Below are 27,980 nucleotides of genomic sequence, written 5' to 3'. Positions count from 1 at the left end.
TATGAGTCGCATGTGGGTTAAATAAAATATACATAAATGATCATTATTACCCCACTACAGTAAAGGAAATTTTAAATGGAAATACTGTGTGAGAATGTGATTTTGTGGGTGAGCAAAATAGTAACTGAGCGACACATTCAATAGTTGTATTTTGGTATGATGACCAGGCCTTGGCGACATCCGGAACAATTCAGCAGATCTTGACTTGAATTATCATTTGAGTATGTCCTGACTGAGCTACAAACTTGTTTACAATGGATTTATTGTATGTTGACGTCCTAAGTGTGTTATTTTGGGAAAAGGTGCATGCTGTATTTGTCTGTGTAGGTGGTATTTTTCTGTCTAGGATAGTTGGGGCCACGGTTGGGGCATGCGGCTCCTTTGAGATGCTATCGAAACCGGAAATGACTTAATGTGTGGTCTTACGTTTTGATCAAGAACCGGAACAAACAAAACCCCAAGCAAATATCAAGTGGTGTTGTCTAAACACCAGTCATATGCAGAATGTGCATGCAGACATTCTGCAAGGGTGTTGATTTAATTTAAAAGGGTTTATGAAAGGGAACGAGAGTAACGAGTAGCAGATGAGATGGCAATTGTATGTAGGACCTATTTATTTCTAACATTGTCAAAAAGCAACAAGATTTTAACCTGATTCGGTGTTGGGCGGATTGTGTACAGTGTACGATATTTTAGTATTCGTTGGTTTTTACCGCGATTTAATGTTTTGTTAGAATAACTATGAAAGGGCCCTCTTCTGCTGTCTTTAGCCGGAGGAAGAGCGGGGCGACAAGGTTGTTGTGGACACTGTTTGGTGCCTGCCTTGTTGCTGCGGTCATCGGGTACAAACCAGTGGTCATAGTCCATGGGTTGTTCGACAGCTCCGGGCAATTTGTGGAGTTGCTTCGCTTCATCAATCAGGTGAGTGCATGAAAATATACCAACACAGGCTACAACAAATATCACTCAAGAAAGATTGGATATGGGTGATAATAAACGCCTGTTAGGCTATGTAACAATGGAACAGATATGGCAGACTAAATTATATAGAATGTAACATGTCTAAGACCCACATCAGTATCTTAAACTATAACTTGTTTGTATTAGGGTTTCCATTGTGCTGCTGTAACCTTGGCCCGCGCTTAAGTTTACTCATCAAACATGGCTGTGGTCTGCTTGAATAGCACGAGACCATGTTTTTTTTTAAATAAGAACTTCGGTCGCTACAATGTTTCCAATCTCGCTGGGACTGTTACATAAGTGTCACATTGTTCTTCTATGAAGGCTATGTTTTAATGAAATCATCAACGTTTGTCGCCAGTCATATCAGCTGAGCTCTTAATGAATACTACTGAAATAGGCTGTTGATTGTTGCCAGATTCTTGGCATAATATTGCCTTTGTTACCCTTTGCCTTGGTGTGTGCACAAGAAAACAATCATAAGGAATATAGCTGTGAGCAGCAATAAACGGGGTTCACAGGATGACAGAAAGGACAAGATTAACTGGATAAAGCAAGCACTATCCTGTAGGAACTATCTTCCTTTATGTGCAATCTGTGAAAGCATTACCATGTTTCTCTCAATAACTGAAGGATGACGAAAGTGAAGTTTAGTCTAGCGCTGTTTGAATGCAGCAGGTAATCAATTCTTAGTCATTGTCAGTGGTGATTTTAGCATGTAAATCTTGGTGGGGCAAAACCAAACAAAAAAAGTGATGCATGCCAGCAAAGCCACAACACTAAACAATACATTAATTGCACAATAACGGTGATAAACCATGCCCACAAACTGTTAGGGCCTACATAAAGCTGTCCCAACATCTTACCACTGCTACACCTGGCTGTCAGCGGAGCCTTGTCTGGCAGTGAAACAGTTCATTCAGCCTCATTTACTTACTTAAAAAAACAAAAAACATAGCTGATATGGCTGAGTTGCTTAAGCAAATGTGGTTTCTACTGACAATTGAGATGTACAAACTATGGCATAAGGGGACGACAAGCGGATAAGAGGCAGTCCGTAATTTCGATTAAGACATTAATGAGCGAGCTAGGATGGACATAGTCAATAGCTATTTGTTTAGCACTTTTTAAATATACAGCGACAATTCAGAACATGGGCAATTTTTACAGTATTCTCCCTGTACACCAAGTCAGAACCGTAGGATAAATAAAGGGGGCATATAAGCAGACAATGAAAGCTCTTACAATATTCAATGATGACATTTCTCTAAAACAGGTTAAAGGCTACATGTGCACCACCAAGTCCGAACTGTAGGTGAAATTAAGAGGGGTAAATAGACCAAATTATTAGGGTGAGGCGCATGGGCTACTAACATCTTACTACACAACATACACTTAGTATTACTTTCTTAGCTACAGTATACGTACAGTGAGGGAAAAAAGTATTTGATCCCCTGCTGATTTTTGTACGTTTGCCCACTGAGAAAGAAATTATCCGTCTATAATTTTAATGGTAGGTTTATTTGAACAGTGCGAGACAGAATAACAACAACAAAATTCTGAAAAACGCATGTCAAAAATGTTATAAATTGATTTGCATTTTAATGAGGGAAATAAGTATTTGACCCCCTCTCAATCAGAAAGATTTCTGGCTCCCAGGTGTCTTTTATACAGGTAACGAGCTGAGATTAGGAGCACACTCTTAAATGGAGTGCTCCTAATCTCAGCTTGTTACCTGTATAACAGACACCTGTCCACAGAAGCAATCAATCAATCAGATTCCAAACTCTCCACCATGGCCAAGACCAAAGAGCTCTCCAAGGATGTCAGGGACAAGATTGTAGACCTACACAAGGCTGCAATGGGCTACAAGACCATCGCCAAACAGCTTGGTGAGAAGGTGACAACAGTTGGTGCGATTATTCGCAAATGGAAGAAACACAAAAGAACTGTCAATCTCCCTCGGCCTGGGGCTCCATGCAAGATCTCACCTCGTGGAGTTGCTATGATCACGAGAACGGTGAGGAATCAGCCCAGAACTACACGGGAGGATCTTATAATATAACAATATAAATAATAATATGCCATTTAGCAGACGCTTTTATCCAAAGCGACTTACAGTCATGCGTGCATACATTTTTGTGTATGGGTGGTCCCGGGGATCGAACCCACTACCTTGGCGTTACAAGCGCCGTGCTCTACCAGCTGAGCTACAGAGGATCATCTTGTCAATGATCTCAAGGCAGCTGGGACCATAGTCACCAAGAAAACAATTGGTAACACACCGCCGTGAAGGACTGAAATCCTGCAGCGCCCGCCAAGGTCCCCCTGCTCAAGAAAGCACATATACAGGCCCGTCTGAAGTTTGCCAATGAACATCTGAATGATTCAGAGGAGAACTGGGTGAAAGTGTTGTGGTCAGATGAGACCAAAATGGAGCTCTTTGGCATCAACTCAACTCGCCGTGTTTGGAGGAGGAGGAATGCTGCCTATGACCCCAAGAACACCATCCCCACCGTCAAACATGGAGGTGGAAACATTATGCTTTGGGGGTGTTTTTCTGCTAAGGGGACAGGACAACTTCACCGCATCAAAGGGACGATGGACGGGGCCATGTACCGTCAAATCTTGGGTGAGAACCTCCTTCCCTCAGCCAGGGCATTGAAAATGGGTCGTGGATGGGGTATTCCAGCATGACAATGACCCAAAACACACGGCCAAGGCAACAAAGGAGTGACTCAAGAAGAAGCACATTAAGGTCCTGGAGTGGCCTAGCCAGTCTCCAGACCTTAATCCCATAGAAAATATGTGGAGGGAGCTGAAGGTTCGAGTTGGCAAACGTCAGCCTCGAAACCTTAATGACTTGGAGAAGATCTGCAAAGAGGAGTGGGACAAAATCCCTCCTGAGATGTGTGCAAACCTGGTGGCCAACTACAAGAAACGTCTGACCTCTGTGATTGCCAACAAGGGTTTTGCCACCAAGTACTAAGTCATGTTTTGCAGAGGGGTCAAATACTTATTTCCCTCATTAAAATGCAAATCAATTTATAACATTTTTGACATTCTGTCTCTCACTGTTCAAATAAACCTACCATTAAAAATATAGACTGATCATGTCTTTGTCAGTGGGCAAACGTACAAAATCAGCAGGGGATCAAATACTTTTTTCCCTCACGGTATCTCCCTGGAATATTACATCATCAATACATTTTTGGACTCACCTTGTGCTGTGCTCACTTGATCAGGAAGGTGGTGCGGCGGTCCTTCATGGGCAAATTTTGTCATCAAAGAAAGAGAAAGAGGCTTTACAATTCCGATTTGGATGACCGTTCAAAATGTATTTTCCCAATCGGAGCTCGTTTATTCGACTTCCCAGTTAACTTGACTTCAGTGAGTTCAAGACTTCGCAGTTCAGAGTTAACAATTGTTTTGATCACGGCACAAATCATGCTTCATTGACCGCATGGCCAATGTTGAATGTTTATCATTTTAAACTTGGAAAAGAGCCCCTTAATCCCAGATTTGGGACCACACAGCCACTCCACTGAATAGCAGGCTAGTGATTGCTTTGCAATGCTTGCAGTTAGCCACTGTCACCGATTCCTTCCAAACCACTCATTGTTGAATTTGCGATTTCCAACTTGTTGTGTAATGTTATATTATATATTTATATTTTAGTCATTTAGCAGACGCTCTTATCCAGAGCAACTTACAGTTAGTGAGTGCATACATTTTCATACTGGCCCCCCGTGGGAAACGAACCCACAACCCTGGCGTTGCAAGCGCCATGCTCTACCAACTGAGCTACACGGGGCCATGTTTATGTCCAATGGCTGATGAGCACCGATACGTTTTATCTGTAATTTCTCTTCATTATTTATTTTCATATGACAAGGATTAAAAAGCATTTGCCAGTAGATTGTCGACTTGATTAATGATGATGACTGCTAGCTAAGATTTTGAAAGTATGATGTTGACATGATCAGTCCAATCAAAGCTACTGTACGTATAACGTGATTTGATGTCATTTTATCTGTGGCCAATGACCTTTAGCCTTCTTGGATGGGCACTTCTAATGTAACTCTATGGCAGCACCAGAGCATGTGAGCGGAGTGGAGCGGGAGCGAGCGTGGGGCGCGAGCGGGCGGATTTTGGACGGAGCGCAGAGCGGCATTTTTAAAAGGACGGAGCGTCGCCCTATGTCCCGCTCCAATTTCGCTCGCTCACACCACGAGTCTTAAGCATGCTCAAGCCTTACCCAGAATCCATCTGTTTAATTTAATTTGTGTCGTCCATGAATTTGTATTTTATAGAGCGAGAGGAGCAGCAGCAGCAACAAGAGAAAAGGGTTGAGGAATTCAAAAGTTTCTTCACTGCACGCAAAGGCCCAACCATAACAAGGGAGAGAAGCATTTTTAAAAAATGATTTTCATGGACTATGAACCGCTGAGTAAAGGAGAACGCGAAGGGATGCAACGCTTCGCCAGCGCAGCTCATCCGGGCTACACCCCCCCCGCCCCCCATGCTACAACACCGTACGGGACACGCTCATGCCACATGCCCTGGAAGAGATGGAAGCCAAACTGCAAGACCTACTGCAAAATGGTGATGGGTTCGTTCTGTCAGCGGACATTTGGACCAGTAGAAGAGGGCACAGCTTCCTTGGCATCGTGGCCAGTTTCATTGATGGGACGTTCCGGGGGCACACGGTTTTGTTGGGCTGTGAGCACATACAGGGGCACCATACCGCAGATCGTATTTACCAAAAGTATGAAAGTGTACTTAAATATTGGAACGTGCAACGACGTGTGATTCGGGTCGTCACTGACACAGCAACATGATCAAGGCGTTTAACCTCCTCCCTGGCACTGAAGAGGAGGCGGAGGGTGAAGTGACTGCGGATGCCAGCAGCAGTGCAGAACATGAAGAGGAGGATGAGGGACCACCTGCGCCCTCGCAAGTCCATGTGGAAGTGATAACCTCTAATGTAGAAACTATGATAAATCAGTACTTTACTTTGTCAAATTTACATCTGAGATGCCCCATTCACATGCTTCAGCTGGCGATCAAAGATGCCTTTAACGAGCACGACAACATTAATAGGCTGTTAGTGAAAGTCGGGCACCTGGTGAAAAGTGTACGCAAGAGCACAGAGGAAACCGACCAATTAGGTGTCCGCCCCACAAATGCCTGCACCATTCGATGGAGCAGCCAGCTGCGGATGATTCAGTCGTTCATCCAGTTGTTCCAAAAAGACCTGTTATGGCAAAACAAACTCAAGTCTAATGTTGCTAACATCACCCTGAATCAAGTACGGCAGCTGACGCACCTTGTCAGTGTGCTGACACCACTGGCAGACCTTGCAGACAAAATGCAGAAGGAGCTGCGGAACCTGGGGATGATCCTCCCTGCTGTCACAGAAATCAAATCCCTGCTCACCGATGACACTCACGCTGCACTTCCAATGGGCATCGCTGCTTTTGCAGAAACATTGGCAAACAACGTGTCAATTCGCTATGGAATATACTATACTGATTAACATCTCATTTTAGCATCAGTGTTAGATCCCCGTTTCAAGACAGAATGGATAATCCGAGATGAGTCTGTATGCAACAAATTCGGGGAGATAAAGTAGGCTGTGGTTTAAGCTAAAAGTGAAATACATGCAGATTTTGTTCCTTTTTTGGAGCGAGTGGGGGGCGATTTGAGTGGAGCGCGATGCAAACTGCGTTGAGTGCTGAGCGATAATGAGCGGACTGGCCTGATGTGGCTTTGAGCGGGGGGAGCGGAGGGGTGAACAGCTCCGTGATCGCTCACCGCTCCACTCCGCTCATATGCTCTGGGCAGCACCCAAGGGGCTTGAATTTTCTAGCTCTACACTTAGACTTGGCGGTGAAGTAGTGTTCCCATGAGTGACAGAACACTGAGCCAATCACGGCGCAACGCTCCGTATGTTCTGCTGGCTTGCCCCACCACCACAGAAAGCACTGAGCTAGGCTGAAACACCTGCGTTTTGGAGCTGCCTTACTCAAGAAAACAAAAGAGACCATGTTTATATGTGGCTTTATTAACTCGATGACATTGATTTTTTTTTTACATTGTTTGCAAACTGATATGTGACATGTATTAATGCCAAAATAACATGCAAAACAGGCTTTCTTTTGCTAAAAGTGGGGGGCTCCAAACAGGTGCCTTGAATGACGGGTCGCCACTGGTCATTGTATTGAGTTTATATACCAATACTGGGGTCCATTTGACTAATGATTTATGTTAAGTTTTGTAAAATATTTTTAATGGTATATTGCGGTCATATTTGAATTCTGGGACTTTATTTTGTTAAACTCATTAGAGATGAATTTGTTAAAGGTGCAATATGCAGAAATCGCTCTGCCATTTCCTGGTTGCTAAAATTCTAATAGTTCGCCTAATTTCAGTTTCTGACAAAACAAGCAATGTATGTATAGTGTAGAGAATCATTGTACCATCTAAACCGCTGTGAAATATCTGGTCAATAACAAAAAATATTGTATTTTCAGCTATTTGAAGCTGGTGTACAAACCTGAAAGTAAAAGACGCAAAAACGAAACTTAAACGGGAAGCACTGAAAGGGCGCACATAGAACAGATCTACCGCTTCTTATACTTGCTTTCAATGAGTGACAGATCTATAACTCACATTTAGATGTGAAGTTCGCCCAAAAAGTTAAATATTTAACCTTTTGGGCGAAGTCTACGTACCAAATATGGTTTGAATATGATTTGTGGTTTTAGAATTGTTCTCTTAACAGTTTTGTTCTTGACTCCTTGTGCATCCCTTGGAGCGTGTAGGTATGTGTGTTATGGTGTGAATTTGGTAAGATTTAGGAATTGTATTGATTGAAATAAACTAAACTACAGGTAAGTGCGTACATCATTAGTTAAGGCAATTTCAATTCTTAACAGTTTTTCAAGCCAATTTGTCTAGCGGCAACAAGGTGAAAATAAGACATTATGGTTAAATTCTTATAGGATGTGAATATATTGTGCCACTGGTGGCAATGACATCTATAGTGTCATCAACTGGTCTGGTGCAGTCATCTAAGGTTGCAGCGACTTTATATTCACACAGCTTCTAATTTAAATACCAAATTTCATGGCCCCATGTCCATCGCTTCAGTTCTTATAGCCCTGGTGTGATATGGTATAGCATGGCCGACTTTGAATGAAGCTAAATAATAATAATATGCCATTTAGCAGACGCTTTTATCCAAAGCGACTTAGTCATGTGTGCATAATTTTTTTAACGTATGGGTGGTCCCGGGGATTGAACCCACTACCCTGGCGTTACAAGCGCCATGCTCTACCAATTGAGCTACAGAGCTACTAATCATTCTGTCATTATAGGTGAATTCATTGAGTTTATATACCAAATCTGGAGTCAATCTGACTTATGGTTCATGAGAAGAAGATTCTGAAACTATTTTTAGCATATGTGCTAACGTGCATCTATAAGTACAATGCGGCCATAGTTTAATAAAATAACAAATCTAAAACAGACTGATGGATTTAGACTCATTACAACATCTGGAGTAAATCTGATGTATGTATCATGAGGAGAAGATTATTTTGAGCATTAGTGTTACATATGCAAAGAATTAGTTGATGATAGTTCCCTTGTTTTTTGAGATATCAATACCAAATTCAGTGTGGTTCATCCTAGGGACGTCCATGATAGCGATGACCAGTTTCAAGTTGATAAGCCACTGTGGAGGGATTTACAGTGGTTTAAATGGACAAGTGAAATCTGATTTGAGTTGTCAATAACTCTTTTGACCAATCCCTTAGCTCTGTACCATGGGCCTACATTCCACATTTGGTGCTATGGTTCATGAGAAGAAGATTTTTTATATATTTTTAGTATATGCGCTAATATGCATCTAGTGTGGCCATCTTTAAATGTATCAACGTTATTTTCTCAAACTCTTTAGGGACTACTGTGATGAGTCCGAAGAACATATTTGGAGTGAATCTGACTTTTAGTCCTTGAGAAGACAATTTTTTGGATTATTTTAAGCATTAGCGTTACATAGTCCAAATGAATTGAAGTTATTTTTTAAGATATCAATGCCAAACGTAACATGGTTAATCTTAATAATAACTTTTTAGGGTCATCAAAGACAAGTTGATAGGCCATTGTGGAGTGGATTTAAATGGACACAAAATCGGAATTGCTGATTTATCAATCACTCAGCCATCTCTTAACCAATCCCTTAGCTTTTCTCAAACTAAGTTAAGAGATGTACCATGGGCCTATATATTGGCCATATACCATACCCCTTGTGCCTTATTGCTTAAATCATAGCAGTCAAACAAGTTAAATCGACATCCATTGATGGAAAATGATCTGGCGAGTTTAATAAGTGCGAATTATCTTTTCTCGCCACATTCAAATTATTTTTATTACGTCATGTCATAGCTTGCAGTAATCATTATTTTGAGGAAACCCGAATTTTACTATGAAAGTTACTATGATATTCATTCTTAATTGGACCGATAACGTTATGGAAAAAGGGTTTATTGTATAGATATATCAACTCCTCTCTTGCTGTGAAAAAAAGTGGGCTAGTTTTCAGGCCTTTAGGGTGGGTTTTGAGTGGTCATTGGGCTAGAAATCTGAGCTTGACCTGGCAACCCTGCACACACTACATCATACACACATGCTCAAAGAAGTCAGCTCAGACAGATCCAGCTCAGCTCCTGAGCCCCATCAGTATCAGATATTAATTTAGAATGGAAAATGAATGTGTTCATGCAACAATTGTTAGTGCATCAAACAAAATCACATTGATTAGTTCCACTAATCGAATCATTTCAAACTAAAAGTATTGTGTCAGAGCCCATATATCAAGATGCGTATTGAATCGTGCTTGTAAGGAGAGATGCACATCCCTAGTTATTTGACCATGTAAAAAAAAAAAAGTAGATTCTTTGTGAACCCCTAATGATGAGACCACAGAAAATAAAGTACTTGAAACTAGTTTGTCATCATTCAGTTTTATAGATATCTAAATAACTTAAATGCCAAAGAGGGTATTACTGTAAGGGACAGAATTTAATGTAACCTGATTGCAATGTACACCGGATGGCAGGTGTGAGAATTAACTAGGTATCACAGGGACATTTTGATACAAGTGTGGTCTAGAATTCTGCTAGAAAGGCACACATCATACAAAATCTGATTTGAAGTCTCACTCTCACACACACCCATACTCAAATGAAGTGCACCCACTACTTCCAAACTGCCTTGCGATCAATATTTAAAACAACCTTAAAAGGGGAATTCAACCCTGGGGGAATCAAATTGCCCAGGAGGAAGGCAGGTCTGGACTTGAAACACCCTATGACGGCTTCGGGAGAATTGATGGGAGGGGGCGAGATCTACAAATAAATGTAGTCCTGCTTTATGGCATTTCGCGAAGGCTATGTTATACTGATTGCACTATACATTTTTGTGCATGTAGATATGGTTGTCCTTGTTCGAAAGAGCCATTGGATGTCTTTCAGCAATTTTCCTATCGGCTTATTCATTGCTAAATATACAAGCAGACAATTTTTTTCCAATCTCTGAAAGACTACAACTTGTGTTGGGTGGTGCTTCGTGCTCTGGCCCCCGTCCCTCCCCCAAGGCAGGCTTTTTTTTTAAAGGAAGCTGACACAAACACAATCCTTTGGGCAAAAGCAATGGCTTCAAGTGATTCCTCTCATCAACACGAATTCTAAGATGGATAATTTTTTGATGTTCTATTAGCTACATGGTGACATTCAACCATACATGTTTCAACCAGAATATAGCGAAAAGGATTCGAAACAGAGTTGGATTAGTGCCGTTAGAATCTCACAGCTGATGCCAGCACCAAGAGGGCAGATGATACGGTGCCTAGCTAAGTAAGTTATTTTTCCAGCAAGCCACCTAGCTAACTTTAGTTTATCTACTGAAACCCATATTATGTGTTGTTGGCTAACGTACTACTGAGATCTATTGTATCTCGATTGTAAAACCTATTTTCTTTTTAGTAGTAGATATGGCTACAACCAGCCACCTAAAGCTAGGTTTACTAGCAAACGTTAGCACATGACTGGAGTTGGCTAGCTATACTGAACAAAAATATAAATGCAACAAAGATTTTACTGAGTTACAGTTCATAAAAGGAAATCAGTCAATTGAAAAATTCATTAGGCCCTAATCTATGGATTTCACATGACTGGGAATACAGATATGCATCTGTTGGTCATTTACATTTACGTCATTTAGCAGACGCTCTTATCCAGAGCGACTTACAAATTGGTGCATTCACCTTATAGCCAGTGGGATAACCACTTTACAATATTATTTATTTTTTGTGGGGTAACGGGGGGTAGAAGGATTACTTTATCCTATCCCAGGTATTCCTTAAAGAGGTGGGGTTTCAAGTGTCTCCGGAAGGTGGTGAGTGACTCCGCTGTCCTGGCGTCGTGAGGGAGCTTGTTCCACCATTGGGGTGCCAGAGCAGCGAACAGTTTTGACTGGGCTGAGCAGGAACTGTGCTTCCGCAGAGGTAGTGGGGCCAGCAGGCCAGAGGTGGATGAACGCAATGCCCTCGTTTGGGTGTAGGGACTGATCAGAGCCTGAAGGTACGGAGGTGCCGTTCCCCTCACAGCTCCGTAGGCAAGCACCATGGTCTTGTAGCAGATGCGAGCTTCAACTGGAAGCCAGTGGAGTGTGCGGAGGAGCGGGGTGACGTGAGAGAACTTGGGAAGGTTGAACACCAGACGGGCTGCGGCATTCTGGATGAGTTGTAGGTGTTTAATGACACAGGCAGGGAGCCCAGCCAACAGCGAGTTGCAGTATTCCAGACGGGAGATGACAAGTGCCTGGATTAGGACATGTGCCGCTTCCTGTGTAAGGCAGGGTCGTACTCTCCAAATGTTGTAGAGCATGAACCTACAGGATTGGGTCACCGCCTTGATGTTAGCGGAGAACGACAGGGTGTTGTCCAGGGTCACGCCAAGGCTCTTCGCACTCTGGGAGGAGGACACAATGGAGTTGTCAACCGTGATGGCGAGATCATGGAACGGGCAGTCCTTCCCCGGGAGGAAAAGCAGCTCCGTCTTGCCGAGGTACAGCTTGAGGTGGTGATCCGTCATCCACACTGATATGTCTGCCAGACATGCAGAGATGCGATTCGCCACCTGGTTATCAGAAGTGTCGTCTGCGTAGCAATGATAGGAGAGACCATGTGAGGATATGACAGAGCCAAGTGACTTGGTGTATAGAGAGAATAGGAGAGGACCTAGAACTGAGCCCTGGGGGACACCAGTGGTGAGAGCATGTGGTGCGGAGACAGATTCTCGCCACACCACCTGGTAGGAGCGACCTGTGAGGTAGGACACAATCCAAGAGTGAGCCGCGCCGAAGATGCCCAATTCGGAGAGGGTGGAGAGGAGGATCTGATGGTTCACAGTATCAAAGGCAGCAGATAGGTCTAGAAGGATGAGAGCAGAGGAGAGAGAGTTAGCTTTAGCAGTGCGGAGAGCCTCTGTGACACAGAGAAGAGCAGTCTCAGTTGAATGACCAGTCTTGAAACCTGACTGGTTTGGATCAAGGAGGTCATTCTGAGAGAGATAGCAAGAGAGTTGGCTAAAGACGGCACGCTCAAGAGTTTTGCAGAGAAAAGAAAGAAGGGATACTGGTCTGTAGTCGTTGACATCAGAGGGATCGAGTGTTGTTTTTTGAGAAGGGGTGCAACTCTCGTTCTCTTGAAGACGGAAGGGACATAGCCAGCGGTCAAGGATGAGTTGATGAGCGAGGTGAGGTAAGGGAGAAGGTCACCGGAGATGGTCTGGAGAAGAGAGGAGGGGATAGGGTCAAGCGGGCAGGTTGTTGGGCGGCCGGCCGTCACAAGTTGCAAGATTTCATCTGGAAAGAGAGGGGAGAAAGAAGTAAAAGCATAGGGTAGGGAAGTGTGAGCAGGACCAGCAGTGTCATTTGACTTAACAAACGAGGATCGGATGTCGTCAACCTTCTTTTCAAAATGGTTGACGAAGTCATCCACAGAGGAGGGGGGAGGGGGGGGGGGGGGGGGGGATTCAGCAGGGAGGAGAAGGTGGCAAAGAGCTTCCTAGGGTTAGAGGCAGATGCTTGGAATTTAGAGTGGTAGAAAGTGGCTTTAGCAGCGGAAACAGAGGATGAAAATGTAGAGAGGAGGGAGTGAAAAGATGCCAGGTCCGCAGGGAGTCTAGTTTTCCTCCATTTCCGCTCGGCTGCCCGGAGCCCTGTTCTGTGAGCTCGCAATGAGTCGTCAAGCCACGGAGCAGGAGGGGAGGACCGAGCCGGCCGGGAGGATAGGGGACATAGAGAGTCAAAGGATGGAGAAAGGGAGGAGAGGAGGGTTGAGGAGGCAGAATCAGGAGATTGGAGGGAGAAGGATTGAGCAGAGGGAAGAGATGATAGGATGGAAGAGGAGAGAGTAGCGGGAGAGAGAGAGCGAAGGTTGCGGCGGCGCATTACCATCTGAGTAGGGGCAGAGTGAGTAGTGTTGGAGGAGAGCGAGAGAGAAAAGGATACAAAGTAGTGGTCGGAGACATGGAGGGGAGTTGCAGTGAGTAAAGATGAGGTCAAGCGTATTGCCTGCCTTGTGAGTAGGGGGAGAGGGTGAGGTAAAAAGAGGAGAGGAGTGGAAAGGAGGAGGCAGAGAGAAATGAGTCAAAGGTAGACGTAGGGAGGTCGAAGTCACCCAGAACTGTGAGGGGTGAGCCATCCTCAAGAAAGGAACTTATCAAGGCGTCAAGCTCATTGATGAACTCTCCAAGGGAACCTGGAGGGCGATAAATGACAAGGATGTTAAGCTTGAATGGGCTAGTGACTGTGACAGCATGGAATTCAAATGAGGAGATAGACAGATGGGTCAGGGGAAAAAGAGAGAATGTCCACTTGGGAGAGATGAGGATTCCTGTGCCACCACCCCGCTGACCAGATGCTCTCGGGGTATGCGAAAACACATGGTCAGACGAGGAGAGAGCAGTAGGAGTAGCAATGTTTTCAGTGGTAATCCATGTTTCCGTCAGCGCCAAGAAGTCGAGGGACTGGAGGGTAGCATAGGCTGAGATGAACTCTGCCTTGTTGGCTGCAGAACGGCAGTTCCAGAGGCTGCCGGAGACCTGGAACTCCACGTGGGTGGTGCGTGCAGGGACGCGGTGTGAGGCGTTTTGTATAGCCTGTGCGGAGAGGAGAGAACAGGGATAGACAGAGGCATAGTTGACAGGCTACAGAAAATGGCTACAATAATGCAAAGGAGATCGGAATGAAATGAACTAAACATCTGGGAAAGCGAGAGAGCGGGGCCTCCCTCACTTACGTTTCACTGAAACACCCAAATATAACTCTCCCAACTTCCACCTCAGAAACTATAATTGCTGTAAACTACAGCGGTTCAATGTTTTCTAGGAATAGACTAACTTAGTTTATTCAGCTAGCTAAATTGGTACAGTATTCTTCCGTGAAAACCGTCCAGGGCACCTAGTCATATGACGCCACAGCCAACTAGCATGCCGGACTCCAACAACAAGGTTTAGCACCAATACTCGGCCACAACAAACCACCAGTGTGTCAACACGCCAAGCAGATCATTCGTGTCCGTGTCTAACGTTGTGGGTTAGTCCCGACAGCTTGAGCGAGTCCATCGTCAACTTATTCAGCCAGTTAGCTAGCTAGAATAGTTAGCATACTAGCTAGCGATTGCTTTCTGCCAACGAAGAAACCCCTCCTCCCCCTGCACGAACACACAGAGAGAGCCAAGCTAACGTTAACTAGTCACCAATGTCCCGAATTCCCTTGAACGATTCTGGCTACCAGTATGTAAAAACAAAACACAAATGTAGGTTATAACTTACCCCTAGCAGCTACTGTTAGCTAGCCAAGTGCAAAGCTAGCCACTGAATTGACTCAGCCAGTTCGCGTCTGTTCGCTAGGTCGTTCCAGCTATTGTTTAGTAGCTATCCAGGTAGCAACAAGCTAGCTAAATTTCAAGCACAGTAGCCACTTACTACCTAACGTTAACGCTTCAGACAATGAGGTTAGAAAAACAGCTGAAATGGTAGGCATTATTGTATGTAATTATTGTAGGCAGCTAGCTGGCGTAATTACAGGTACTCTCAGGCGTAAAACAACTATCCACAATACAATACTAACCTACAATAATTACATACAACAACCCACGATAACTACCTACAATACTACCTAGAATACTTAACTACAATCTAAATACATAGTTTAAGCTTTACTCGACAAAGCCCAAACTATGTATATAAGCCATATAAGCCAAGCTTACCTCCCGCCAGAGAGAGACACAACCTCACCCAACGACGACCACACCAAGACCTCCCTACGTCTATGAAATACGGGTGCAAATTTTCAGCCTGCTAGGGGTGCAGTTTTCCTGTTTTTGTTCCTTCCCTGGCATATAATTGATTAGTATGTTACGATTGATTAAAATTGGTGTTATTGATTGCTCAGACAGTACACACAGCTAGTTCTACAGGTCTTAGTCCCAGTCCTTTGTGATCTCCCTTTTAAGGTCACAGATACCTTAATAAAAAGGTAGGGGCGTGAATCAGAAAACCAGTCAGTATCTGGTGTGACCATTTGCCTCATGCAGTGCGACATCTCCTTTGCATAGAGTTGATCAGGCTGTTGATTTAGGAATGCTGTCCCACTCCTCTTAAATGGCTGTGCGAAGTTGCTGGATATTGGCTGGAACTGGAACACGCTGTCGTACACGTCGTTCCAGAGCATCCCAAACATGCTCAATGGGTGACATGTCTGGTGAGTATGCAGGCCATGGAAGACCTGGGACATTTTCAGCTTCTAGGAATTGTGTACAGATCCTTGCGACATGGGGCCGTGCATTATCATGCTAAAACATTAGTTGATGGCCGCGGATGAATGGCACGACAATGGGCCTCAGGATCTCGTCATGGTATCTCTGTGCATTTGAATTGCCATCGATAAAATGCAACTGTGTTCGTTGTCCGTAGCTTATGCCTGCCCCCACTGCCACCATGGGGTACTCAGCAAACCGCTCACCCACACAACGCCATACATGTGGTCTGCGGTTGAGGCCGGTTGGACGTACTGCCAAATTTTCTAAAACTGATCTGATATGTGATCTGTGGTATTGTTGTGTGACAAAACCGCACATTTTAGTTTCCTTTTATTGTCCCCAGCACAAGGTGCACCTGTGCAATGATCATGCTGTTTTAATTAGCTTCTTGATATGCCACACCTGTCAGGTGGATGGATTATTTTAGCAAAGGAGAAATGCTCACTAACAAGGATGTAAAGAAATAAGAGAAATAAGCTTTGAGCAGAAGGAACATTTCAGGGATCTTTTATTTCAGCTCATGAAACATGGTACAAACACTTTACATGGTGCGTTTTATATTTTTGTTCAGTGTAGTTAGCAGGCACCAGGCTAGCTTTAACTTGTTAGCAAACATGTAACATCAGCAACTGTAAATAATTTTACTAGCTAGCTATCTTAACATAATTGACAAGGGATGACATTGATTATGACGCAAAATAGGATTCCAAACGGTCGTAAATAACAAGTACTGTATATCCAGCAAGCTAGCTAGCTAAGTTCACTAGCAAGCAGTGAGAAGAAACTATAATACAACAATTTGCTGTTGTAAATCTATAAAACTGAAGCTGGTTTTCCTAGAAAGATATTTCTCTAAGCATGCATGATAGACATGGCTGTAGGTAGATACTGTCTGCCTACCTACCAAGATACATTTGTACGGTCTAGTCACTGTGCAAAGGTTGAGGGTTATGCCATATTTCTTTTTATTATTAGGCTAGATATTGTTGTAAATGTAATCTCTGTGCCTGTGCACATGTTTGCAACTAGTCTACCCTAATGTTGATGTTATGCTGGCACAGTTCAACTCTCGTTCAAACTGTACAATAGAGTATAATATATATTTTTGTCTTACAGACAATATCGTGTGGTGCTTCTTCCTGGAGTGGATTCTAGATGGAGAGAAACAGAATTAATTTGACTGCGTGTGTCATTGTAACAGAACTGTATCCCTCTCGAGGGATTAGACATTATGCTGGATTTCAAGCAGACTCATGAGGAGCTGAATGGCAGTTTGAACATGACAACACTCCTCTCACAGCTTTACAAGTGTTCCCTGAACTTTACTACACTGATCATACTGTATGTTTCTTTGTGAATGGCAATTTCATCATAACCACCAGTTCTCTTAGCTAGAGATTGTTACACCAGATAATGTCATTTAACTAAAGATTTTTGGTATCCATTACTGGGAGAGTTACAGGATAGGTACTGTTTTGTGTAGCACAGAGCATTTTTGACCAACCTTAGCGATGATGCCTTTGTCCACGATTCGGGGAAACAGGAGTCTCATAAAATGTCCTTGTCCAGTTGCAGGGGGTCAGTTTGAATTTAGAAAATGCTCGTTATTAAAGTAAATACTTATTTGCTCCATGAAGTAATCCAACGATGTGTATGCCGCCATCTTGTGTATTTCAAGTCTTCTCTCATTGATTGAGACAGGTCTCTGTCATCATGACATGCAGCACCTTGGGGTGGACACCCACCTGTCTCGATCAATGAAAGAAGACTTGAAATAGACGAGATGTCATCAAAAATCTTTGGGTAAATCACATTATCGGGTGTAATAATCTGTAGCTACTGTTCTCTGCACTTGTGTGTGTCTACACCTGAGACACACTACACTGTTCAAATTATTATTATTTTTGTTACTTTTACCATAACATTCTTGCTGAATACCCAGTTGTCTTGAGTTGGCATTAAATAGTGGACACTCCCCTGTATTTTAGACAAATAAACATATCTGTTTGACGCTATAGAACCCTGTACATCTCATATAAATATATTCTGTGTAGCCATAAAGGCAGGCAAATTTCGAAGATTGATAGAAAATATCCATGTTTATTTTATGGTGGTTCTACATCAGGGCTCTCCAACCCTGTTCCTGGTGAGCTACCTTCCAAATGGTCTTGTCCTGTCTGCAGTGAACGGCCAGCTGGATAAGACTGCCGAAAGTGGTGGAGGGCTTCTTAACCACCAACTGTTTGGTCCTCTTGCAGAAGATTTTCTGGTACTGCACGTCTCCTGGAAAGACATGGTTGTGTTGTTAACATTTTACACTTTTGGTGGAAGGGACGTAGGGCAACACGCCTTTGTTGGTAAAGGTGTCAACCGAATTGGAGCGGCTAGCGTATTGTTTATTGACAATGAGGGACATTGGGAGCTGCTTTTGAGAGGAAAGATCAGTCAACAATGTGAAGCCTAAGTGTTGTTGTCCATTAGTTTACTCCAATTAGGAGAGGTGGTAGGGTTAGGGGAAAATATATATTTAAAAGGTGTGTAGGGGATGGCTGCCGTTTTATGGGCTCTTAACCAACCGTGCTATTTTGTTAGTTTTTTCGCATTGTAACTTATTTTGTACATAATGTTGCTGCTACCGTCTCTTATGATCGAAAAGAGCTTCTGGACATCAAAACAGCGATTACTCACCTTGAACTGGATTAATAATTTTTATTTAATGAGTCGGGCGAGAGGGATTTGCTCCAGACACCCGACAGGGCCCTCATCCCCGTCATTTGCAGTAGAAAGAGAAGGAGATATCGCGGAAGGAGATCGGGGTGCCTGGTAAGGAGCCGGCGACGAGTGGCTAATCTGCCTTTGCCATCGTTACTATTGGCCAATGTACAATCACTTGAAAATAAAGTACTAGCACATATATCCTACCAACGGAACATTAAAAACTGTAATATCTTATGTTTCACCGAGTCGTGGCTGAACGATGACATGAATAACATACAGCTGGCGGGTTATACACTGTATCGGCAGGATAGAACAGCAGCCTCTGGTAAGACAAGGGGTGGCGGTCGATGTATATTTGTAAACAACAGCTGGTGCATGATATCTAAGGAAGTCTCTAGGTTTTGCTCACCTGAGGTAGAGTATATCATGATAAGCTATAGACCACACTATCTACCAAGAGAGTTTTCATCTATATTCTTCGTAGCTGTCTATTTACCACCACAAACCGATGCTGGCACTAAGACCGCACTCAATGAACTGTATACGGCCATAAGCAAACAGGAAAACGCTCATCCAGAGGCAGCGCTCCTAGTGTCCGGGGACTTTTAATGGAGGGAAACTTAAATTCGTTTTACCTCATTTCGACCAGCATGTTAAATGTGCAACCAGAGGGGAAAAAACTCTAGACCACATTTACTCAACACACAGAGACGCGTACAAAGCTCGCCCTCCATTTGGCAAATCTGACCATAATTCTATCCTCCTGATTCCTGCTTACAAGCAAAAAGCACCAGTGACTCGGTCAATAAAAAAAAAAGTGGTCAGGTGAAGCAGATGCTAAGCTACAGGACTGTTTTGCTAGCACAGACTGGAATATGTTCTGGGATTCTTCCGATGGCATTGAGGAGTACACCACATCAGTCACTGGCTTCATCAATAAGTGCATTGATGACATCGTCCCCACAGTGACTGTACGTACATACCCCAACCAGAAGCCATGGATTACAGGCAACATCCGCACTGAGCTAAAGGGTAGAGCTGCCGCTTTCAAGGAGCGGGACACTAACCCGGAAGCTTACAAGAAATCCTGCTGTGCCCTCTGACGAACCATCAAACAAGTAAAGCGTCAATACAGGACTAAGATCTAATCATACTACACCGGTTCCGACGCTCGTCGGATGTGGCAGGGCTTGCAAACTATTAGACTACAAAGGGAAGCACAGCCGCGAGCTGCCCAGTGACACAAGCCTACCAGACGAGCTAAATTACTTATTTGCTCGCTTCGAGTCAAGTAACACTGAAACATGCATGAGAGCATCAGCTGTTACGGACGACTGTGTGATCACGCTCTCCGTAGCCGATGTGAGTAAGACCTTTAAACAGGTCAAAATTCAGACAGATTACCAGGACGTGTACTCCGAGTATGCGCTGACCAACTGGCAAGTGTCTTCACTGACATTTTCAACCTCTCCCTGTCTGAGTTTGTAATACCAACATGTTTCAAGCAGACCACCATAGTCAATGTGCCCAAGAACACTAAGGTAACCTGCCTAAATGACTACCGACCGGTAGCACTCACGTCTGTAGCCATGAAGTGCTTTGAAAGGCTGGTCATGGCTCACATCAACACCATTATCCCAGAAACCCTAGGCCCACTCCAATTTGCATACCGACCCAACAGATCCACAGATGATGCAATCTCTATTGCGCTCCACACTGCCCTTTCACACCTTGACAAAAGGAACACCTAAGTGAGAATGCTATTCATTGACCACAGCTCAGCGTTCAACACCATAGTGCCCTCAAAGCTCATCACTAAGCTAAGGACCCTGGGAATAAACACCTCCCTCTGCAACTGGATCCTGGACTTCCTGACGAGCCGCCCCCAGGTGGTAAGGGTAGGTAACAACACATCAGCCACGCTGATCCTCAACACGGGGCCCCTCAGGTGTGTGTGCTCAGTCCCCTCCTGTACTCCCTGTTCACCCATGACTCCATGGCCAGGCACGACTCCAACACCATCATTAAGTTTGCCGATGACACAACCGTGGTAGGCCTGATCACAGACAACGATGAGACAGCATATAGGGAGGAGGTCAGAGACCTGGCCGTGTGGTGCCAGGACAACAACCTCTCCCGCAACGTGATCAAGACAAAGGAGATGATTCTGGACTACAGGAAAAAGAAGAGGACCGAGCACGCCCCCCTTCTATCGACGGGGCTGTAGTGGAGCAGGTTGAGAGCTTCAAGTTCCTTGGTGTCCAGATCACCAACAAACTAACATGGTCCAAGCACACCAAGACAGTCGTGAAGAGGGCACGACAAAACCTATTCCCCCTAAGGAGACTGAAAAGAGTTGGCATGTGTCCTCAGATCCTCAAAAGGTTCTACAGCTGCACCATCGGGAGCATCCTGACTGGTTGCATCACTGCCTGGTACGGCAACTGCTCGGCCTCCGACCGCAAGGCACTACAGAGGGTAGTGTGTACGGCCCAGTACATCACTGGGGCCAAGCCACCCTAGTCATAGACTGTTCTCTCTGCTACTGCACGGCAAGCGGTACCGGAGGGCCAAGTCTAGGTCCAAGAGGCTTCTAAACAGCTTCTACCCCCAAGCCTTAAGACTCCTGAACATCTTATAAAAATGGCAACCCAGACTATTTGCATTTTTCAGCAGGGCACTGTGGAATAACTCCAGATAACCTGAGTTTTACAAAGAGAAAATGTAAAAATAGATGAGGGGTAGACTAAATTGATTACATGGTCTGTCTGGAAGGTACCTCTAACCCCATAACATAAACCATACAAACACTACCCAATTCATGTTTATGCCATGCTTACTGTAAATTGAGCAAATGTACCTTCACCTTGTGCAGAGCTTGGGTTGGAAGCACATGTTGGTACCATCTACAACAAAATATACAACAATACACAGTTTAACCACCACACTAATTGTATTGAGCTCTATTAGACTGGCTAACTTAGCACGCCTAATATGGACATTTCAAAATTGGCAGCTTGCGTCACTAAATTGGCAGCAAGATTGCTAGCCAGCTGAGACTGGCTGAGAACCAACTAAACAACCATAGACGATTTATACACATTCATCATTGCTACCAACACACAATCAGAGTGAGTTAGCTATATCGACAATTCAATTTTTAGTAACAGTGTTTTCCAGACAAGGGTAGAATAGATGACTACCAGATTGAGCTACTCTTATGGCACAAAACAAACATGTTTACTCTGCTGAAGGTATCTACCAGTCTAGCAGTGACTACCATGGCATAGGCGAAATTGATTGACAGGACCAAAAAAGTTTGTTTAATTAGCACAGAACACCACACAGTTCTGAGATTGTTGTGTGTTGTTCGACGTACACAATGCCACCATCCACGTTTGTGGGCATGCCCAATCTACTTCAGCGGGCGGTATCTGCATTCGCTGTGAATGCCGGACTTTGTGGTTCACTATGAGCAGACGAATACACAGGAAGTCGAAACTACCAGTGAAATGAAAATGTGCTAGTTCTAGCTTGTGGTTTGGATAATTGTGATGTTTATGACGAACATAATGTTGTTAATATAGTAATGGTTGAAATTCCCCTTTAATCGCCTCCCATTGATTTGTAATGCCTTACAAAGGATACGGCTATGCGATAACAAGACAAGCTGAGGCATTTCAAGCAATATTATAGTATCCCTGTTTGGCAGGGATCATCAACTAGATTCAGCCGCAGGCCGTTTCTTTTTGTCTTTTTTTTTCTTGAGCAGATGTTCAGGGGCCCGGAACATAATGGGCACGTTTGACATTGCCGCAGACTTTAAAGGCGAGATTGACTAATCTACAAATCATCTTCCATAATAAATTACTACTCAATATTGTTTGTAGATCACTGTCGGTCACAATTGACCCATGATTCAAATCAAATTTTATTTTCCACATGCGCCGAATACAACAGGTGTAGACCTTACAGTGAAATGCTTACTTACAAGCCCTTAACCAACAATGCAGTTTTAAGAAAAGGGGAAAAAAAGTGTTAAGTAAAAAATAGATAAGTATTTTTTTTTTTTTTTAAAGCAAATAATTAAAGAGCAGCAGTAAAATAAAATAACAGTAGGGAGGCTATATACAAAGGGTTCTAAATGATATGGAATCCAAAAAGGTGCTATCTAGTGATTATTTGGCTGTCCCCATAGGAGAACCCTTTGAAGAACCCCTTTTGGTTCCAGGTAGAACCCTTTTGGATTCCATATAGAACCCTTTCCACAGAGGGTTATACATGGAGCCCAAAAGAGTTCTACCTGGAACCAAAAATGGTTCTACATGGAACCAAAAAGGGTTCTCCTAGTACACAAAAAACTGGGACCACTTTTGGCTCGTGAGCACCACTTTCAAAACTACTGGCTGAAATTATACAAAAGTTAGTGCATGTTTTAAGTTTTTGCATAAGAAATTCTGATGTCAGTTGAAGAGACATTTATTTGACATATATTGACTAATTTGTCATCTTCTCTGACATTGCTAGCTTTATATAAGGTTTATTTGGAAGGCTAGCTTTGTTATAGTCATTGATCCTATTCAATTAGGATTCATATTCTAATTATATGCTTATAGTGCTCTAATCTGTCCCATCCTTTTCTTCTGACAGTCTCACCCAGGAACCAATGTGTCAGTCATCGACCTGTTTGACCGCAGCTCCAGCTTACAGCCACTATGGAAACAAGTGGAGGGCTTCAAGGAAGCCATCTATCCCATCATGCAAAATGCTGCAGATGGAGTCCACTTCATCTGCTACTCTCAAGGTGTGTGTGTGCGACTGTGTTATGCTGAATCTCATGAATGTCATTTACAGAACAAATGTGTGGAGGAGTGTTTTTTTTAAATACAGCTTTATATTCACCCTCGTTCTGTTACAGGTGGACTGATTTGTAGAGGGATCCTGTCCACTCTCCCTAATCACAATGTCCACTCCTTCATCTCTCTGTCCTCGCCTCAGGCTGGACAGTATGGAGGTATGCGTTCATTATAAGCCATCAACTTGATCTTTGTGCTCAACATCCAATGTGATTGTTTGAAACATGGTACATTGATGTTTTGTGCTAATGTGTGCTGAGGCCTGAATTAAACTGAAACTCAAATGTTCTATTGTTTCTGTTCAGACACAGACTACCTAAAGTACCTCTTCCCCCAGTTCATGAAGTCCAATCTGTTCCATTTCTGCTACACCGTAGTAGGCCAGAGGATATCCATCTGCAACTACTGGAAAGGTGAGTGTGTTTAGGACATAGGTTTCTCAAGGAGTCACTGTGGATATACTGAGGATCTGTGATCGTAGTGAAAAGTTGTTGTTGTTGTTTGACTAAACTGTTTGTTTTCTCTTACAGACCCCCATCACACGGACATGTACGTGAACGGCAGTGATTATCTGGCTTTATTGAACAGTGAGAGGCCAAATCCCAATTCAACAGGTCAGCAACATTTACATTTACGTCATTTAGCAGACGCTCTTATCCAGAGCGACTTACAAATTGGTGCATTCACCTTATGATAGCCAGTGGGACAACCACTTTACAACATATCAATTTATTTTTTATTTTTTTTATTTTTTGGGGGGGTGGGGTAGGGGGAGGGTAGAAGGATTACTTTTATCCTATCCCAGGTATTCCTTAAAGAGGTGGGGTTTCAAGTGTCTCCGGAAGGTGGTGAGTGACTCCGCTGTCCTGGCGTCGTGAGGGAGCTTGTTCCACCATTGGGGTGCCAGAGCAGCGAACAGTTTTGACTGGGCTGAGCGGGAACTGTGCTTCCGCAGAGGTAGGGGGGCCAGCAGGCCAGAGGTGGATGAACGCAATGCCCTCGTTTGGGTGTAGGGACTGATCAGAGCCTGAAGGTACGGAGGTGCCGTTCCCCTCACAGCTCCGTAGGCAAGCACCATGGTCTTGTAGCAGATGCAGGCTTCAACTGGAAGCCAGTGGAGTGTGCGGAGGAGCGGGGTGACATGAGAGAACTTGGGAAGGTTGAACACCAGACAGGCTGCAGCGTTCTGGATGAGTTGTAGGGGTTTAATGGCACAGGCAGGGAGCCCAGCCAACAGTGAGTTGCAGTAATCCAGACGGGAGATGACAAGTGCCTGGATTAGGACATGTGCCGCTTCCTGTGTAAGGTAGGGTCGTACTCTGCGAATGTTGTAGAGCGTGAACCTACAGGATTGGTTCACCGCTTTGATGTTAGCGGAGAACGACAGGGTGTTGTCCAGGGTCATGCCAAGGTTCTTTGCACTCTGGGAGGAGGACACAACGGAGTTGTCAACCGTGATGGCGAGATCATGGAGCGGGCAGTCCTTCCCCGGGAGGAAGAGCAGCTCCGTCTTGCCGAGGTTCAGCTTGAGGTGGTGATCCGTCATCCACACTGATATGTCTGCCAGACATGCAGAGATGCGATTCGCCACCTGGTTATCAGAAGTGTCGTCTGCGTAGCAATGATAGGAGAGACCATGTGAGGATATGAGAGAGCCAAGTGACTTGGTGTATAGAGAGAATAGGAGAGGACCTAGAACTGAGCCCTGGGGGACACCAGTGGTGAGAGCATGTGGTGCGGAGACAGATTCTCGCCACACCACCTGGTAGGAGCGACCTGTGAGGTAGGACACAATCCAAGAGTGAGCCGCGCCGGAGATGCCCAACTCGGAGAGGGTGGAGAGGAGGATCTGATGGTTCACAGTATCAAAGGCAGCAGATAGGTCTAGAAGGATGAGAGCAGAGGAGAGAGAGTTAGCTTTAGCAGTGCGGAGAGCCTCCGTGACACAGAGAAGAGCAGTCTCAGTTGAATGACCAGTCTTGAAACCTGACTGGTTTGGATCAAGAAGGTCATTCTGAGAGAGATAGCAAAAGAGTTGGCTAAAGCAACGCGGCTTTAGTGAATCTTGTCGGTCCACATTGCTGTGGGTTTTATAGTCATCCACTATTTCAGAGAAGGGTTAGTCTATCTACTCTATTGCTGCTGAGTCAGTGTTGTCATGTGTTGTATTACTCTGCATTTTATAGGAACCTTTTAGTCATTGTGCATTATTGTTGTTATGTGCATTTTGTTATCTTGTCAGTAATTACAATGATATTATGTAGTTAGAAATCATATCCTTTCTCATTCAAACAGTGTGGAAGAAGAACTTCTTACGTATCAAGAAGCTGGTCTTAATCGGGGGGCCAGACGACGGAGTCATCACACCCTGGCAGTCCAGGTGACTAGTTCATCCTTCCTCTTTCCTAGAGAGTGGAATATTCTTTGTAATCTACACTGAGTATACAAAACATTAAGAACATCTGCTCTTTCCATGACATAGACTGACCAGGGGAAAGTTATGATCCCTTATTGATGTCACTTTTTAAATCCACTTCAATAAGTGTAGATGAAGGGGAGGAGACAGGTTAAATAAGGATTTTTAAGCCTTGAGACAATTGAGACATGGATTGTGTATGTGTGCCATTCAGAGGGTGAATGGGCAAGACAAAATATGTAAGTGCCTTTGAACAGGGTATGGTAGAAGGTGCCAGGCGCATCGGTTTGTGTCAAGAACTGCAACGCTGCTGGGTTTTTCACGCTCAACAGTTTTCCGTGTGTATCAAGAATGGTCCACCAGCCAAAGGACATCCATCCAACTTCACACAACTGTAGGAAGCATTGGAGTCAACATGGTCCAGCATCCCTGCGGAACGCTTTCAACACCTTGTGTGTTAGGTGTTCATAATGTTTGGTATACTCAGTGTATATTCTGGTAAAGCATTGATTCCATTCTATCTGCTTGATAAGGTATGTTTGATCTTAAATTGACTTATATTCTCTCTCCACGTTAATGTATGAGGCATTGTGTTCCTAGAGAGATGATATGTCTGTGTGTCTCTTATTCATTCAAGGTCATCCATTCACTGTTTCCCTCTTCTTCTGTTTTTACTCTTTAGTCAGTTTGGATTTTACAATGACAACGAGACTGTCGTTGAGATAAAGGACCAGGATGTAAGTATTATTTTAGACCATGGTTTTGCATCATTATTATGACACAAGATTCCATCTTGATGCTAGATGTATCAAGATGCTAGATGTTATCTTCTCATAATGATTCCTTATATTCGTCTCCTTCTTTCCCAGCTATATTTGAGAGATGTGTTTGGCCTGAAGACCCTAAACGCTCGCGGGGACCTGTTCCTGTGCTCCATGGCTGGAGTAGAGCACGTCAAGTGGCACTCCAATGACACGGTGTTCAACACCTGCATTGAGAAGTGGCTCATCTAGAGCTGACTACACCAAACAGCATTACAAGAACAGATCGTCATATTTCATACAATCTTTACAGTGAAACACACACACACAGTTTTACCGCTGCAGTGTGATTCACACAGTGGAAATATGAGTAACTCTGTCTGCACTACATTGTGAACTACTCCTTATGTTCTTACATTTCTGTGAGAATGATTCAAAACATACCGTCATCATTACACTTCAAACCCACATGTACATACTGTTACATGTGTATCCATGTGTCTGTGTTTTACCCACACATACCTAAGAAAGAACCACACAACAGTGCCTGACTGAGTGACGTTCTGTTCATTTTCAGACCTACTGCCCAGTTCATCTCATTGCTATAGTGACTTTTACCATTGGTTTTAGCTGGTAACAAATGTATTGTCTTTTTAACCTGTAATGTAAACACTGTTGCTGGTCATTGCTGTTGCTAAGCTACCCGGCAGACTGCTGCAGTAGAAATCATGCCTTACGTTTTTAGAATGTTAGCCATGTGTGTCTCAGTGTTCCATTTATATGTTTCCAAACCGAAGTGTTATGACACACTGCCTACAGGGATGGTGCTAAAAAGGTGGAGTGGAAGAAAAAAGGGAGGAGATACTGGAGATCAAAAATGATAATATGAGGAAGGAGGGTTTAGGAATGGATGGAAAGGGAGAAAAGTAAAGAGTGGTATTTACCTGTCCACCTGAACATAATGTATGTGACATACCTGTACCTCTCGTTGCATTTAGATATCTCAGGCTTTTGATCAAACCTATGTCTGTTTTTGTCAGAAAGGGAATGGTTTATTTTTAACTCAACTGTTTGTTATACTGTTATAGGTGTTTTTATTATGGTTGTATGAAAAAGGGGATTGCCTGTGGGACTATAGTGAAAGTACTCGAAGTTATGTGAATTCAAATAGCAAGCATTGCACAAAGATTAAAAATGTAACTAGAAATGAGACTGTCAGGTATGAGGGATTGTTATATCTTGTACAAATATTTGTAAAGTTGTTGACATTGCAGTATTATGTGTGTGTCTTCTTGGTTTATGTTCTGCTTCTAAGGGATTTCTAAAGTATTTTTATCCTCTCATACAGGAGTAATAAACGCCTAGTGCACTAA

General features: G+C 43.7%; 1 protein-coding gene across 2 annotated transcripts; it reads left to right on the top strand.

The window, feature by feature from the left end:
* The first annotated feature begins 431 nt into the window (after window positions 1-431).
* LOC311132148 (lysosomal thioesterase PPT2-A-like) lies at window positions 432-27,980 on the top strand. Of its 2 annotated transcripts, XM_084165369.1 has the most exons (9): window positions 432-598; window positions 771-921; window positions 23,225-23,378; window positions 23,493-23,588; window positions 23,736-23,843; window positions 23,961-24,044; window positions 25,726-25,810; window positions 26,529-26,583; window positions 26,716-27,980. In XM_084165369.1, exons 1-9 carry the CDS (start codon window positions 585-587, stop codon window positions 26,857-26,859), a joined length of 891 nt encoding a protein of 296 aa, XP_084021495.1. In that variant the 5' UTR covers window positions 432-584; the 3' UTR covers window positions 26,860-27,980. The 2 variants fall into 2 exon arrangements, with proteins under 2 accessions (XP_084021495.1, XP_084021494.1); XM_084165368.1 differs by lacking the exon at window positions 432-598 and having other exon boundaries at window positions 645-921.

The sequence above is a fragment of the Coregonus lavaretus genome, assembly GCF_964263955.1.
Source record: "Coregonus lavaretus genome assembly, chromosome: 7".
In the NCBI taxonomy this organism is placed as follows: Eukaryota; Metazoa; Chordata; class Actinopteri; order Salmoniformes; family Salmonidae; genus Coregonus; species Coregonus lavaretus.
Note: the sequence above shows the minus strand (reverse complement) of the source record. Positions and strands in the feature narration are given on the sequence as shown.

What these genes read in the sequence shown, in the direction of transcription:
- LOC311132148 (XM_084165368.1), top strand. Translation starts at nt 742, where the DNA reads ATGAAAGGGCCCTCTTCTGCTGTCTTTAGCCGGAGGAAGAGCGGGGCG. An exon ending in CTTCATCTGCTACTCTCAAG is followed by an intron (nt 23,379 to 23,492) that starts GTGTGTGTGTGC and finishes GTTCTGTTACAG; the next exon opens with GTGGACTGATTTGTAGAGGG. An exon ending in CATCTGCAACTACTGGAAAG is followed by an intron (nt 23,844 to 23,960) that starts GTGAGTGTGTTT and finishes TTTCTCTTACAG; the next exon opens with ACCCCCATCACACGGACATG.